Source organism: Dasypus novemcinctus, chromosome 5 (genome assembly GCF_030445035.2).
Source record: "Dasypus novemcinctus isolate mDasNov1 chromosome 5, mDasNov1.1.hap2, whole genome shotgun sequence".
NCBI lineage: Eukaryota > Metazoa > Chordata > Mammalia > Cingulata > Dasypodidae > Dasypus > Dasypus novemcinctus.
Window position 1 is genome coordinate 75,942,007 of NC_080677.1, and position 15,714 is coordinate 75,957,720.

General features: G+C 35.4%; 1 protein-coding gene across 5 annotated transcripts in view; it reads left to right on the forward strand.

The window, feature by feature from the left end:
- MAGI2 (membrane associated guanylate kinase, WW and PDZ domain containing 2) overlaps window positions 1-15,714 on the forward strand; it is a 1,419,055-nt gene that overhangs the window by 993,587 nt on the left and 409,754 nt on the right. For all 5 annotated transcript variants that reach the window (XM_058297943.2, XM_058297944.2, XM_071215009.1 and 2 more), the window contains one exon: window positions 1,936-2,015. In XM_058297943.2, coding sequence (XP_058153926.1) covers window positions 1,936-2,015 — 80 coding nt within the window. The remainder of the gene's footprint in view (window positions 1-1,935; window positions 2,016-15,714) is intronic.

The window sequence follows — 15,714 nt, forward strand, 5'->3', positions numbered from 1 at the left end:
CTTATAGTCATAACCTCTACCCATGGACTTCAAGTCTTCTTTTCATAGGAAATGACTAGATGATAGCGACATGGCTAAAAATGAGTGCCAGAGTGAGATCAAAGTGTCTTCTATATTTCAGTCTTCTAATACTTGATAATGAAGCACCATTAGACTTTACGAAGGTCAAATGGGGGGAAATCAAGATGGCATACTTGGGATAATTTATTATTTGACCAAATTCACAGCCTTCCTCTGATCATTTACTAAGAAATCATTCGTGCCCAATTCAGAGGCATCTGTATCTGTCATGAAGGACCTCTTAATGGTGAAGGACGTGCTACAGAGTATTTTCTCTTTTATCCCAAATGGAAGTCAGAAATAAAAGGGAGTCTTTTTAGGAGTAGAGACTGCTTGACTCAAGGGTCTTGATATCCCAGGTCCCAAGTCAGAAATGGCTCTACACATAGGCAGACAGGGTGAGCATCTAGGAAATGCTATTTGAGGAGTGCTTTAACATCTTTTTAACGTCTTGGTATGCCTTTCCCACTGCCCATCTTGCTCCCTCCAAGCTTCCCCTTCCTGGTTTCATTAGGTGAGGCACTTAGTCTTGAGAAGTTTGCCATTAAATCTGCAGCCTGGGAGAATTTTCTGCCCTTTGCTTTAAGTGCACATTGGTTCATCAGATGATCTAGCTACAGCTTGTGTTCTGATGTGATAAAAATATGGTTAAATTTCAGTGAAGAAAGGGAATACATGGAAAATTCATATAATTTTCATTTTGATCTCCTTACAGTTGTATTCAAGTGTACCTATTATCTGGTCCTAATTTACATTTCCAACCTATTTTCTACCTTTTCCTTTCATGTTCTATCCATTGGCCTTCTGTTTCTTGTATGAATCTCTCATTTTCCCACAGCTGTGAATTTGCTCATTCTTTTCCTGAAGTCCCTCATAAATGTCACATCCTTGATAATTTGTTCCTTGTTAGATGAGTTCACTTAAGAAGGGAATACACAGAAAAGATTTTATCTCAAGCTATTAGTGATGAGCCAGACAGTGTGCATCAGAATTACCTAGAGCACTTTCCAAAGATGGAGATTTTGTGGCCCCACTCAAATATTCTGATTCCATAGTTCTAGGAGGACTAAGAATATGTGCCATTAATTAGCCTACCAGGTAATTCCAGGACCCTCTTTAAGAAATACTGCTCTTTAGAGTGTGTTTGCTTTTGAAATTTCTGGCAAAAAACTTCTCAGAAAACATTTTTTTTTTCCAAACTAAAATATCTTTTTATCATTAATTCCCGGAAACTCCAGTCTGAAAATGTCAGTATACGGCCATTTCTATCCCCTATCTTTCTATTAAAGATAATAGCTGGATTGAAAGTGTTTAGATAGAAGATAGCTAAATGTGGGTTAATGAAATTGCTATTAATCACTTTTTGAGAAAATGCAGGAATCCCAAGAACATGCTGTAATTTGCATCACTTCTGTACAGCCTCTGCCAGAGCTGTAGTTAAAGAGTAACAAAACAACTATTTATGAAAAGGGTAGGTTTAAGATGAAAATAATTCTTTTGCAAAACTCAGGAAATAGTATCAGAGCTTGTGGACTGTGCTCTTCCAACTGGAGAATCCTGTATTTGTAATAAATTCCTTTTGCTCTGGATGAGTTCTGCATTTTCAATGAGGTTAACTTGGCAACATTCTAGTTGATTTTAATAAAAATAGCTGCTTTGAGGACAGGGAGCCGAGGTTGCCAAATTTACAGCTGCCCTGCACAATTACTCTTACACCTCCTTCAGGGCTACTTAGAACCAGTAAGCAAATTAAGTGTATCGATTGCAATTTTGTTGGACTAACCCCCTCTTTTTTTTCCTTTTTTTTTTTTTCTAAGGAATAAACTTGATTCCTTTTAGTATGTGTCTGTTCAGAGTGATCTCTTTTCTTTTCAGCCATAACACAAAGACAACATCATGGCTGGATCCACGACTTGCGAAAAAGGCTAAACCTCCAGAAGAGTGCAAAGAAAATGGTAGGTTATTAGTTTTTATGGTGTTTCAGCAATGCACTTTGAAAATGTTTGTGTTTCTTTAAAGAGGGTCTTACATAAAGATACAGTACTGTGGTGGAAACAGTTTTAAAGATGTAATATTTAATGCTTAGAAGGGACAATTAACTCGGCATTTCAGCAGTGCCATGTGGTTTTGCTTTTTCCCTCTGAGGAAACCCGGCTGAATATCACATCTCTGTCATCTCTGTTAGTTCTGTCTGACTCCTGGCCTGACTTTGCACCACCTACTAAGGACGTTTTGTTTGCAATGTGTTCTTCTGAGGACTCTGGTCTTTTCACTGGAATTGGATATGATGTACAGAGAATCAGCATTCTGGAACTATGAATAATATTTGATTGTGTGTTTAACGATATTGCATTCTGCCAGTTATTAAAGGATTAGTGCTATAAAGAAGCATAGATCTTTATATATAATAGGTACTCTCCTGGAGCTACTTTCCCTTAAGCAAACATTTAAAAGTAACTAATTGAATTAATGTCCTGGATTATCCTTAGTATTTTCCAGTTCTTGATGCAATAATCCTGACTTAAAAATGGACTCTTTTCACATTTTGGGGAAAAAAATTTTTAAACAATTTCGAGGACTAGTGAAAATAATCTTTGTTCTTAAATAAGTAGATTATGTAGATGGAAGTCTATCACTGATGATACTTGTAATTAAAAGTAATGCCTTTAATGTTAAAGAACACTTATAATTTGGCTAGAATAATCTTAACTTTAAAAAATTCTCTAATTCCAGAAGTCTTTTCATTTTAAAAATGATTCTTGGTTTCTCAGATAATATCCAGATAATGTGGCGTGTCCTTGCATTGTAAGGATGTTCAGTTAGGTGTACTATTGAGTTAAATAAAAAATTAGAGAATTCAATTTATATGTACATCTTTACATACACAAAGATATAGTTTTATTTATCAATATCTCTATCTAATTTTATACTCGTAGCTATATCAGTATCCCTTCTGTGTAATGGTCCCACTCTATGTGGTTGAATCACATGATGTTATTATGTGACCTAGAGTTTTGAGCAAGAGTAGGTTATATTTCATTGATACCAATAAGACATGCATTGTAAATTGTGATAGGTTATAAATTAAAGGTACAATTAAGTTATGCCACAGATGTAAAACTTTAGTATATCCTGATTAAAATGAGTTTAACTATTTTGCAGTTCTGTGACACTGAACTTCTAGGCTGTCATGCTCCTTTGAGTTAATTTCAATATAAAATGCTATTACAGTTAATTTTTTAAAATCTGGGAGAGATGGAGGCATAACATATTGGATAATTATAGTATTTCAATGTTACTGTTTTTCCCACATTGGTACTTGTCAGTCTTTTTAGGATGGCAGAAACCTAAAATAGGATATCAGTGTCCTCTGAACCATGTGTCATTGAAAAATGTACCCTAGAAAATAGTCTTATAGCTCAGTATGATGTATGACTTTATCAATTACAATGTTTTTTCATTTTCTACAAAATAAATAATTCATAGAATCTAGTCCATATATTATTGGAATGTTTTGCAATGGAAACTAACTGCCAGTTAGTTAGAACACTATTATCTCAACCAAATATTTTAAGTTTTCTTGCCCCGTAAAAAAATTTTTTAGGTAATACTGTTACTTGTATTTTATTTTTTCTCTTCTTTCAATAGCATATATTAAATTATTAGTTTAAAACGTTGGATGCTAATATATTATTTTTGAGCCTGCTAGATATATCAGAGTTCATTATATGTATTATATGTCAGCTCAGATAAAAATTAGTGCAGTAATTTTTTCAATACTGGAATGTGTGTAAAATGTATATTGAAAAATTATAGAGGCACTCAATGATGTTATTTTTCACCTGCAAAGATTTACCCTTCCTCTGCTAGGCAGATACAATGGAGGCTACCTTCATCCAGTTGGGAACTGAGCTGAGTTGAGGTTGGATTGAGACTCAGTTTGTCTCTAGTTTGCCCCTGGTCCCTGGTCCCAGGTCTGGACCCACCAGACCCACCAGGGCTTTCAACTAAGAGCCTAGTGCAGGTTGGCAAATGGTTTTTATACATGCCAGACAGTAAATATTTTAGGCTTCACAGGTCATGTGGTCTCTTGCAACTACTCATCATTGTGTGAAACAGCCGAGACAATACATAAATAAATAGGAATGTGGTCCAATAAAACTTTATTTATGGATGCTGAAATTTGAATTTCATATACTTTTCATGTAATGAAATATTCTTGTTGTATTGTTTTTTTCCCACTTAAAAGTGTATAAACTATTCTTAGCTCATAGATGATATAAATATAAAGGTGGACTGGATTTGGTCCCCAGGATGAAACCTGGTCTAGTATGTTCACCTGCAGCCCTCCCCTGGGCAGTTCCTGAGCACCGACATTTCTCTTCTTAGCATTGCAATACTGCTGACAGGATTTTATTTTTATTTATTTATTTTATTTTGTTGTTGTTTTGTTGTTGTTGTTGTTTTTCTTCCAGACCCTTTAGCTTCAGAATTTGAAATATCTCCAGGGGATAACTGGCCATGTGTTTGAGATTTCTCAAGTTCATGTTTTGTCACTCCAGTCCCTCGAGACTGCTAAGCTCTCTGCTAGTTTCTTTGACCCGTAGTCATGTCCATGTTCCCAGGCCAGTTCTGGAGTCTTAGTATCTTCCCAGAGCCCCCAGTATCAATGCAATCAGCCTCAAATTCTTCCCCCACCTCTACAGGGATCTCTTCTCTCTAGAATCTTAGCTCTACTAGATCTTCTTGCTTCAGCAGTTCTCAGATCCCATTAAACTGTTGATATTTTGCATTTTGTCTATTTATTTTCTGGGTTTGAAGAGGGCCCATGGGTTTAATGCAAGTTACTCACTCCATCCTATCTGGAAGCAGAACATTTTAGAAGAGTAACTTTAAAATTGTGCATTTTAGACTTTACTGGGGTTGCATACCTTGAATTCTTTCCTGTTATCATAAATTATATGTTAATCTCTCAAGTTTGTTTTCCATGCAGTTGTATGTGTTCATACCATGTATGGATGTGTGTGTGTATTTGTGTATGTAGATCTGGATCTGTAAATATTACATAGGTAAATATCTGTCTCTGGATCTGTTTATGTAGGTGTGCAAAGGTAATTCCTTGGTCAACTACAAATAAGAGGAAGCCAAGTAAAAGAAAAATGGAAGGAGATACTAACTGGTTTAAATTATTTTTCAGCTAGAAAAAAAAACAACTAGCAATTGTTTTCTCATTAGTATCAAAGAAGAAAATGGAACGTGGATGACTCAGTACAAATATGCATTAAACAAGTATACATTTTATCTATGCTAAAGCAATCATTCTGCCTTTTTACTTGAAGGATAATACTGCTACTAAATATGTAAAACTATATGTTCCTTCTCCAACAGTATTGTTAAAAATGCTGAAGCTATTGTGTTCTATGCATTTGTCATAGCTCTGTGCCTTTTTGGAGTTTTAGCACCAGTCTACATGGCAGAAAAAAGTCTCCACCTACTACTGGATTCTAATATTAGTATTTGGGGGAGTGTGTTTAGCAAGCTGATAGTCTATTACAAAATACCACAGAAATAGCAGTTAACTATTAAATGATTTGTATGCAAGCCTGCTTAAACTGTGCATAAGACAAAATCATATTTATCCCCAGTCCTCAGAGTCAATAACAGTGGGATTTCTCCTGAGACAACGTCCAGTCACAAACATTCCTGGAAAGACAAAGCTCATGAGAATCTCTGAGTTAGAATTAATGTCAAGTCTTGTAGGACCATTCTTTTAAGGTTGAAATTTGATTAAACTCTGTAGGACCACACTATTGTATTCAGGAAAGGAAATTGTGTAGACTTTGGAGGTAGGGGAAAGTGTGCCAAATACAACTCTGGAGGATCATGGGCAAGATATTTAAACTCTTGGAGCCAAGATTTTCCTACGTGAAAAATGGGAATGATATGGATCTCATGCAGATTTATTTTTCACATACACTAAGCACAGTACTCTTTGTACAATAGACCCTAAATAATGCTAGTTTCCCTTCCTCAGGCAGTCTTCTGAGCCCATAAATTAGCAGCATAGAAGGCAAGGGGGAAAAAAATCAGAATAATTGAACTGTTTTAACAGCTTTGAATTACTGCAAGTCGTCCTGGAGAGATAGAAATGAACAAATCCATGAAGGCTAAAACTATCCATCTAACTAATCCCAGCCTGATATTAATAGTATGTGTTTTTCCCCCTCTGTTCTGTTAAACTGACTTTAAATTCCTATGAACTTATAATTACAGCTGTAATTATATGGATGGCTTTTATTTGTATTCTATGAAGTAGAATTTTTTAAAATTTTCTCACATTAATGCAGGAAAAAAATCATATAATCTTAACCTTTTTACCTGCATGAGAACTGCATTTCAACTGTCATTAACTAATGTTTTGAACTAGTACTTAATCTAGCTTAAAAAAAAAAGGCTCCAAAAATGCGCTTGAATAAAGAGGGCATAAGCCATGTTGTACTATTCTTTAAATAGAAATAATTCTCTTTTTTCAAGAGAAAAAGGGCACAAAAACTAATTTGTTTTAGGTTCTTTTTTTAAAAATTTATTTCTCTCTCCTCCCCTGCCATTGTCTGCTCTATGTGTCCATTTGCTGTGTGTTCTTCTGTGTCCGCTTGCATTCTTGTCATGTGGCCCTGGGAAACTGTGTCGCTTTTTTGTTGTTGTTGTTGCGTCATCTTGCTACATCAGCTCTCTGTGTCTGGGGCACCACTCCCGGGCAGACTGTGCTTTTTTCACGCAGGGCGGTTGGCCTTGTGGGGTGCACTCCTTGTGCATGGGGCACCCCTACATGGGGAACACCCCTGCATGGCGTGGCACTCTGCATGCGGCAGCACTTGAGTGGGGCAGCTCACCACACAGGTCAGGAAGCCCTGAGTATCAAACCCTGGACCCTCCATATGGTAGGTGGATGTTCTATCAGTTGAGCCACAACCGTTTCCCTCACGTTATTTAAGTGAGTTTTATAGACTTGACACAGATTAGAAAATACGTATTTTTATTTTCATAGTCCTGATCGTCTTTCTATACTGCATTGTGTATTTCCTCTTATGCAGGGTCTGTGGCCTGTTTTCTCATTGAATTTATAATGATATTTAGTAATCCCAATTCCTCAAAAAGGTTAAATATGACCAAACTAATTTCAACTTTAAATATTTGTTTTCTAATCTGATAACCCTGCAGTGATTATATTTATAAAGCACCTTGAAATTTTTGCTAGGAAGAACTCATAAAACCAGACTCTAATTTTATTAGCTATACAAGCCCTAAAACTTCTAACTTGAAAGGATGCGTTTATATGCAAATATTGAACACCTATCTTCAAATATTTGAATGTTACTTTGTTTCTATACTCATATTTGTTTTATAAAAAATGAATAAATGTCAGATATCTTAATAGAAGCAGTTAATTTTTGTTCATCTAGCTGTTAATTATTCATATTAGTTATGTTTTTCTACAGCAACACTTTGAGGTATACTTCTTACAATAGCATAACTCCCCTACCAATATTTTCAGTTCAGGAATACTCAGAAATACCAACATCTAGGAATATATGTCTTTGGGGGAGGAAATAATAAAATTAATCAAAAAGAAATTATATAGGATAGATATTCCACTGGTATACTCCAGCACCAAATTTTGAGTTGTTTATGTCCAGGATCTCTTTTGATTGGTCCCAGTCTATTCTGATTGGTTAGTGTTCTGACCATAAAAGTTATTAAATATTTTAAATATTATTTCTGCACTTTTATGTTTTCCCCTTCTATCTGTTAATATTTACTGTAGCCATAAATATAACCTGTAAGAATTATAAAATTCTGTCCTATCCAATTTCTTTTTTTTTAAAGGATACTGTATCTTTTTTTTTTTTAATATTTATTTATTTCTCTCCCCTCCCCCCTGGCCCAGTTGTCTGTTCTCTGTGTCTGTTTGCTGCATGTTCTTTGTCTGCTTCTGTTGTTGTCAGTGACACGGGAATCTGTCTTTTTTTGTTACGTCATCTTGCTGCGTCAGCTCTCCTGTGCATGTGGCACCATTCCTGGGCAGGCTACACTTTCTTTTGCGCTGGGCGACTCTCCCCACAGGGCACACTCCTTGCGCGTGGGCTCCCCTAAGCAGGGGACACCCCTGTGTGGCACGGCACTCTGCGCGCATCAGCACTGTGCATAGGCCAGCTGCACACGGGTCAAGGAGGCCTGGGGTTTGAACCGTGGACCTAGCATGTAGTAGATTGATGCCCTAACCACTGGGCCAAGTCCGCTTCCCTCCAATTTCTTGATTGCTCAATTGATTTTACTATTTAGGAATGAGTTACATCTGATCTTTGCTCATTAAATGCATAGAAGTTTAAAAATAATATTGATATAAATCTGTTCAACAGTAATTTTTTTCAAATGAATTTTTAATTTTTAATTTTGAGATAAATATTGATTCACAGGAAGTTGCAAAGAAATGTATAGGGAAGTTCCATACACCACCCTTTACCTCATCAAAATGATGGATAAAGGCCATTATATATTTTGTCATAAACTACAAAATTGTGTGGCATGGAGTGTAAACTATAATGTAAGTGGTTAGTAGCAATGCTTCAATATATGTCCATCAATTGGAACAAATGTACCACACTAATGAAACATGTTGTTACTGTGGGAAAGTGTTGGAGGGGGAGAGGGAGGGGCATATAAGAATCCCCTATATTTTTTATGTAACATTTATGCAATCTAAAAGTTCTTTTTAAAAAAATTTAATTAATTAAAAGTAAAAAAAAAAAGGTTCTACTTACAATGTGTTTACACCCACAGAAATTGATTAGATTTAAGAACATGTTTTTCTGGGGTATATATATATATGTATACAGTCTCAAAATACCACACTTTCCCTTCAGATTACAAAATGTTATGTTCTTCATATATATGAAATATATTCATTCCATCATAATCTCCTAAAAGCTTTTAGTCATTTCAGAAACAATGCTTAGTACAAAGTGTCATTAAAATTGGTTATGAATAAGATCTGTCCTGAGCCACAATTCCCCTCACCTATGGTCCTGTGAAATCTAGAAAACAAGTTTTCTGCTTCCCATATACAATGGAGCAACAGATTTAGGATAAACATGCCCATTCCCATAGGAGTGTGACAGTTTGAAGCTGCATGGACCCCAGAAAATCATGACCCTGGAGCTAATCCATTCCTGTGGGTATGGCCCTATTATGAGTAGGGCCTTTTGATTAGGTCACTTCAGTTAAAGACCTTTGGATTAGATTACTTCAGTAAGGGGTGATCCAGGGTGGGTCTTCATTCTCTTGCTGGAGTCCTTTATAAATGGGCTGAATGAGGCATGAAACAGAGAGAACCCCAGAAGCTGCGGGAGGAAGCCCTAGAAGCAAAGCCAAAACTGAAATCAACAGAACACAGAAAAGTAGAGAGAAAACCATGAAGCAGGAAGATGAAGGCGCAAAGAAGTCTGGAGAGGTAGGGAGAGCCCCAACAGTTGCCACCATGTAACTTGCCATGTGAGAGAGGAGTCCAGGATCACCAGCAGCCAGTCTTCAGGAAGAAAAACATTGCCTGATGAAGCCTTGATTTGGACATTTTCATGGCCTCAGAACTGTAAGCTTATAAGCCAATTGACCCCCATTGTAAAAGCCATCCCATTTTTATTTTATTTCTTCCAGCAGCTTTTAGCAAACTCAAACAGGGAGAAATTGGAAGGAAACAGAGGTCAGAGGTCTCAAACAATTCTGAAACCAAGCAGGGGAAACGCCATTAGATTTCTAGTTCTGAGAGTTATCTGTGGAATGATGTTTTGTCCTTCATGTCTGATGGAATGGCAGCCCCACCCTTCCAAGTGCTTGCCCAGTGGAAGTAATCTCCCCAAACACAGGGGTAAAGGTCCCACTCTCTCCAAGCTCCACAAAGGCTGCCAAAATCTCTGCTAATGCCTGGGTACAAGCTTTACCGCAAGGATTTTCTATTTTCCTAAAAATTATATAGTTTTATATTTTGCACATTTAAGTCTGTGATCCATTTTGAGTTAATGTTTATATAAAGTAAGAAGGTAAATTTCTTTTGTTGTTATTGTTTTTGACCTGTGGATGTTCAGTTGTTTTCTGCACCATTTGTTGGAAAGACTTTTGGTTTCATTGATTTTCTCTATTTTCCCATTTTTAATTGCATTGACTTCTGCTCTTTATTATTTTTTTCCTTATGCTTTCTTTGGGTTTATTTTGTTCCTCTTTGTCTAGTCTCTTGAAGTAAGAAGCTATATTATAGTTTTGAGGCCTTTCTTCTTTACTATTTTAAATATTTAGTGCTATAAATTTGCCTCTCAACACTGCTTTCCCTGCATCCTACAAATCTGGATATGTTGTATTTCCATCCCCATTCAGCTTATATCTTTTTTAAAATCTCTTTTGAAACCTCTTCTTTGACTCAGGAATTATTTAGACCTTTGTTTCCAAGAATTTAAAGATTTTCCTGCTTTATATTTTGGATTATTTGATTCCTTTATGGTCAGAGAATATATACTATATGAAGTCATTCTTTCTATTAACTGAGATTTATTCTGCTTCCCGGGATACGGTATACCTTAGTGAATGCTCCATAGACATTTGAAAAGAATGTGTATTTTACTGTTGTGGGTATAGTGTTTTTATGTGTCAGTTAGATCTGTTGGTTGATGGTGGGGTTCTGTTCTTTTATATATTCAGTGTAGTTCTATCAGTAAGTCAGAGTACGATGTTGTAAGCCCCTTCTCTAATTATGGATTTCCCCATTTCATGTTGTAATTTGTTTTTGTGGTGGAATTTATCATTATCTATTGTCCCTTTTTGCCCCTAATAACTTTCTTTTTACTGAGTTTACTTTTTCTGATATTAGTATAGCTACTTCCCCCCTTTTTGATTAATGCTAGGGTTATATGTCTTTTCATTTTTTTTACTCCAACCTACCTATGCCATTAAGTCTGGATGACTTTCATATAAATAACAAATAGTGGGGTCATTTTTTTTTACATCCATTCTGCAATTATGGATCTTACAATTGGTTAAAGTAATCACTGATATGTCAGGACTTAAGTTTGCCATCTAATTATTTGTTTTCTATGCATATTACTCTTTCTCTTTTCTTGCCTCTCTGTGGGTTACTTTAACAATATTTAGGATTCCACGTTGATTTATTTATATTTGAGTGTATCACTTTATATAGTTTTCATAGTGGTTGATCTGAGTATTACAATATACTTATGCAATTTATCACAGTTTACTGGTAATAGCATGTTACTATTTTCAGTGTACTATAGCAACTTTGCTTCCATTTATGTTCCTTTATCTTCCTCACATTTTAAATATAATTGCCTTAAGTATTTTCCTTATATACACTGAGTACCACATCAGATGTTGTTACAAGTTTTTCTTCAACTATCAAGTACAATTTAAGAAACACTTAAGGAGAAGGATAGTCTTTTATTTTTATCCCAATTTTTATCCATTCCATTGATTGCTCCTGTCTGAAGTTCTGGAGCTTTGTTCAATATGTGGAAGTAGAAAGTCAGGCTTGGACCTGGGCTTCTTGAGTGTGAGGTGACCATCAGTGCTGTGTCTATTGTGTAGCACCTCAAAATGCTTTAGCTAGAGTGTGGCCTGAAAAATATTAGGAGACACTGGTTAAACAATATTTTTACTGAAAACTTTTGTACTTAAAAGAAATAAAAATGCATTTTTTTCATGTATTCTTAGTGTTTTTTCCCTGGGGCAGCAAACCTGTAAATAGATCAATCAGAATAATGTTATGATCAAAAATGTTAAACTTGATATAATTTATGTTCTTAAAATAGAGTGAATTTAGCTCTCTGAAAGATACCGTAAAATAAGTATTGAATTATATTGTCTTCAGAATTTTTTTGCAAAATAAACACATTTCTGTTGTTTTCCATGCCTTCATAATTTCTAAAAATGTTCTCTATGGTCCACATAATGTTGGAGCAATCTCCCTAAGAGCTAAATGTGGGTCACTGTCAATCACACTGCCAAGCATGGCACTCAGTATCCCTCAGTGGTTCAGGTTGCTCACCAAGGCAGAAAGCAAAAGTGACAGGTAAAGCATTCATCTGAATAACACAGACAAGCTCTGTGAGAAGTGGGTGATCCAGATCATTAACCCAAAGCCAGGTAATTGCACATTCACTATAGTGTGTAGTAAAAAAAAAAAAAAGGAAAGAGAGAAAAAGAAAGTAAAAATAGAATAGAAAAGAAAAGGAAAGGAAAAAAATAGGAGACTTAATTTCAGTTGCTGAGAAGAGGAAATCTGATTTCCCTCTCAGTATATGTAATTTTAAGGTTTTCTAGATACTGTGCAGCACAAACTGCTTTGCAAAGCTGATGGCTGTAAAAAAAAAAAAAAAACACAAAGTATTTATTACTGTTTAGGGTAAAAAATGAGCACATAGGATATAAACTAATGCATGACCATCTAACATCTCAAAGTGTTTTATACTATCTGTTCAATGAGACCACCTTCAGGGCTTTAATGAAGGGTCTATCTATGGTACCACTATAAACCCATGTCTTCAAAGATTTGTAGTGCTCTTTGAGCTTAAAAACTTGCCTTAAGATAGAAAGGGTAAGCATTATTTGGTATTTTGATGCCAAACTATTTAAGGAACTCAAATAGATTTAGAACCAATATTTCTAAGGCTTTACTTCAAATGAATAATACAAAGTCAATGTGAAATTTTATTGGCTGAGTTTGTCCCTAAGCTTCTTACTACTAGTAAGTGGTACACCTTTAATATTATAGTATTCTCACTTTTTGACCCATAAAACTAAATCTTGACAATTTGTATTGATTTCCCAATATAGTTTTCTTTTTTTTTTAAATGTCTTAATCTCTTCCACATTATCTTTCCAATTTATTCTAACTGATGTCCTTTCTCTTTGCCTTCACTTGTTTGTTTAACCCATTTTAGGCTGTACTACCTACTCCCCAAATGCTTCAAGACTACAGTAAGAGTGGTCTTTTCCTACTGATTCTACTACTCAGTTCGTACATGATATCATAAGTCAGTTTACTTCTTTTAATGTCATTTATCTATCTGGAAACAAAGCAAGTTGATCCATTCATCAATATGACAAATATTTATTGGGTACCCACTCTGCTTTTACAATTGAGCTATCAACAATGAAAAATGCAAATATAGCACCTGAACTTAGTCTTCAAAGAGCAATATAGTTGAGAAAATATACTAAGCAGTCCATACTAATGAGGATAATTTAATAATGGTGTGAAGAAACATCCATCAGACAACTGATAAAAATACCTGATTGTGAACCAGAGTGTTCAAGGAAGGTGTATTATTCAGCCAAAGGGGTGCTGAAGCAAAATATCACACTTTAGTTCCCATCTATATTCTGACAATTCTCAATTTTTCTTTTCAACTCTGATTAATTCTGACGGCTATCATAAATACACTCCCTATTGTGCTGTATCCATTCCCTATTGTTTCATTCAGGTTTGTTTCTATTATGTGATTATTGCTTAGGTAATTTTAAATTGTTTCATCCTTTTCTCCTACTCTAACCAGATTTGTTTTTATTATTTTATTCTTCCTGTCAAGTCCTTCTTTAAAAGACATTACCTTTCCATTTCTAAACTGTTACTCTTACATGTGTTCTTTAAATTTATTTTGTATTTTCCTTTATGGAATTTTTCATGGAGGAAAATATTTCTTATACTTCATGAAGTCTATTCTCTTAAAAATGTCTCTCTCCAACAGATTTCCCCTTTCACTGCTCACAATAATGTACTACTTACCTGTTCTTTCACATCTTGCTTTCTGTATCTGACGTAAGTTCTGGGTATGTGTCCTTATATGTTTCAGATTGTGCATGATTTCCATCTCAGTCCAGTTGATTTCTTTTTCTTGGGAACATTTCCAACTGTTTCTATTGTTTTCTTTATTCCGCTCTGATAACTAAATGCATTGTTGTCATAAAAATCCCAAGATTCAGTTAGACGCCTTTTGAAAGAACGTGGGTTTGACCCTCAGATACAGATGAGTTGTGACCCAGAAAAGGAATAGATGAGTAGATACCTTGAAGTACCATGAGCATTTTGGACTTCATGGTATTTTTTTTATTCTCAACTTCCCACTAGCTTGAATTTAAAAAAAGGTCAGCATAACAGATGTTTCTTGGAATCAAGTTTCTTTGTCTCTGAACACATTTTAAACTTAATCCTTATATATACACTATGTTTTCTGAAAAGAATCTCCTATGTTTTTGTCCCCTTAAATTATATAATACTTTTACTTGTCCACTTCCCATTCAGATTCCACTGAGAACATGATTTATATTGTACAAGGCCTCTGGTCTCATGGAAATGGAAGCTCAGGTCTTCGTATTTGTAGACCTTTCTCCAAATCTTGAATGTGTGCTCCCTTTTACTTTTTCCAACTTACAGGGACTTGGAAATCCTCAATTACTGTTAACATTTAATTTAATTAGACTCCTAGTGCCTGGAGCTATGTCATTAGCTCTTTATTTCCAGCATAATTTTGAAGTTGCCTGTTCTACCCAGTCTAACTTAGGTTGAGATGATAACTGAATGACAATCCCATCTTGTAAAGAGATATACTATCACATAGGTTCCTTTTTCATCATTTTCCCACAGCTTACAATTCCTGTGTGCCCACCAGATGCCTGATACCATAAGGTCAGCAGTTGCCTTTATAACACAACTTGCATGTAAATAAATATTAATAGATATATATGGCAGTTTGTGGGACTTTCCCCCAAAGAGGATAGCACTCCCATTTGTTTATTCTCACATAATATCATTGTATGGGGCAATATCTAGAAAGGCCTTTGTAAACTGTAAAGCACTGAAGCACAAAAGTTGATGTTGCTATTGTAGTAGGGTCAGGTGTGTAACCTGACCTGCCAGAGATTGTTCCCTGGTGATGAGAGGGGCTTAGAGGATAAAGGAAAACCAAAGCATTGTGTTTTAGGAGGTTATATCTGTTTCACCTTTAATATATATTTTATCAAAGAGCTCATGTAACATCTGTCCTCACTCCCTTCCTTCTCTCGCTTCTTCCTTCCCACTATCAGGCTCTTTCATTTAGTTGGTTTCTTGTGTAGAGTTTTCTATTGGTGAGGTTGTTTGGAGTGAGCTAGTTTAAAGAGGTATTGTTTTGAGATCGCCAAAAGGTCACCATTGCATTCAGATATGACTGCATAAGGGAAAAAATAAGTTTGTATATCTGTTTTGTGTGTATGTACATGAGTGCTGTGTATCATTGAGAACAATGAAAACGTTTGGCACAGTAAATACATCTGGATTAATTTGGAAGGACTTCTTTTAGAAGATGCACTTGAGTGCTGAGTTTTAAAGGACTGAAGAGACACATCACACCATATAAAGTTGTAAGTGGTCATAGGCAAGTACTCATATGCTATTGAAAATTAGATAAATGTCATTATCCTAAATATGAAGGTCTTATGTCGGAGAACAAGTAGTCCTTGGCTACAGCCAAGAAGCTTACAAGTTAGTTGAGAAATAGCTGAGTAATAGGACCAGAGAGTAGCAATCCAAAGACACTTAAAATAAGTGAGTTC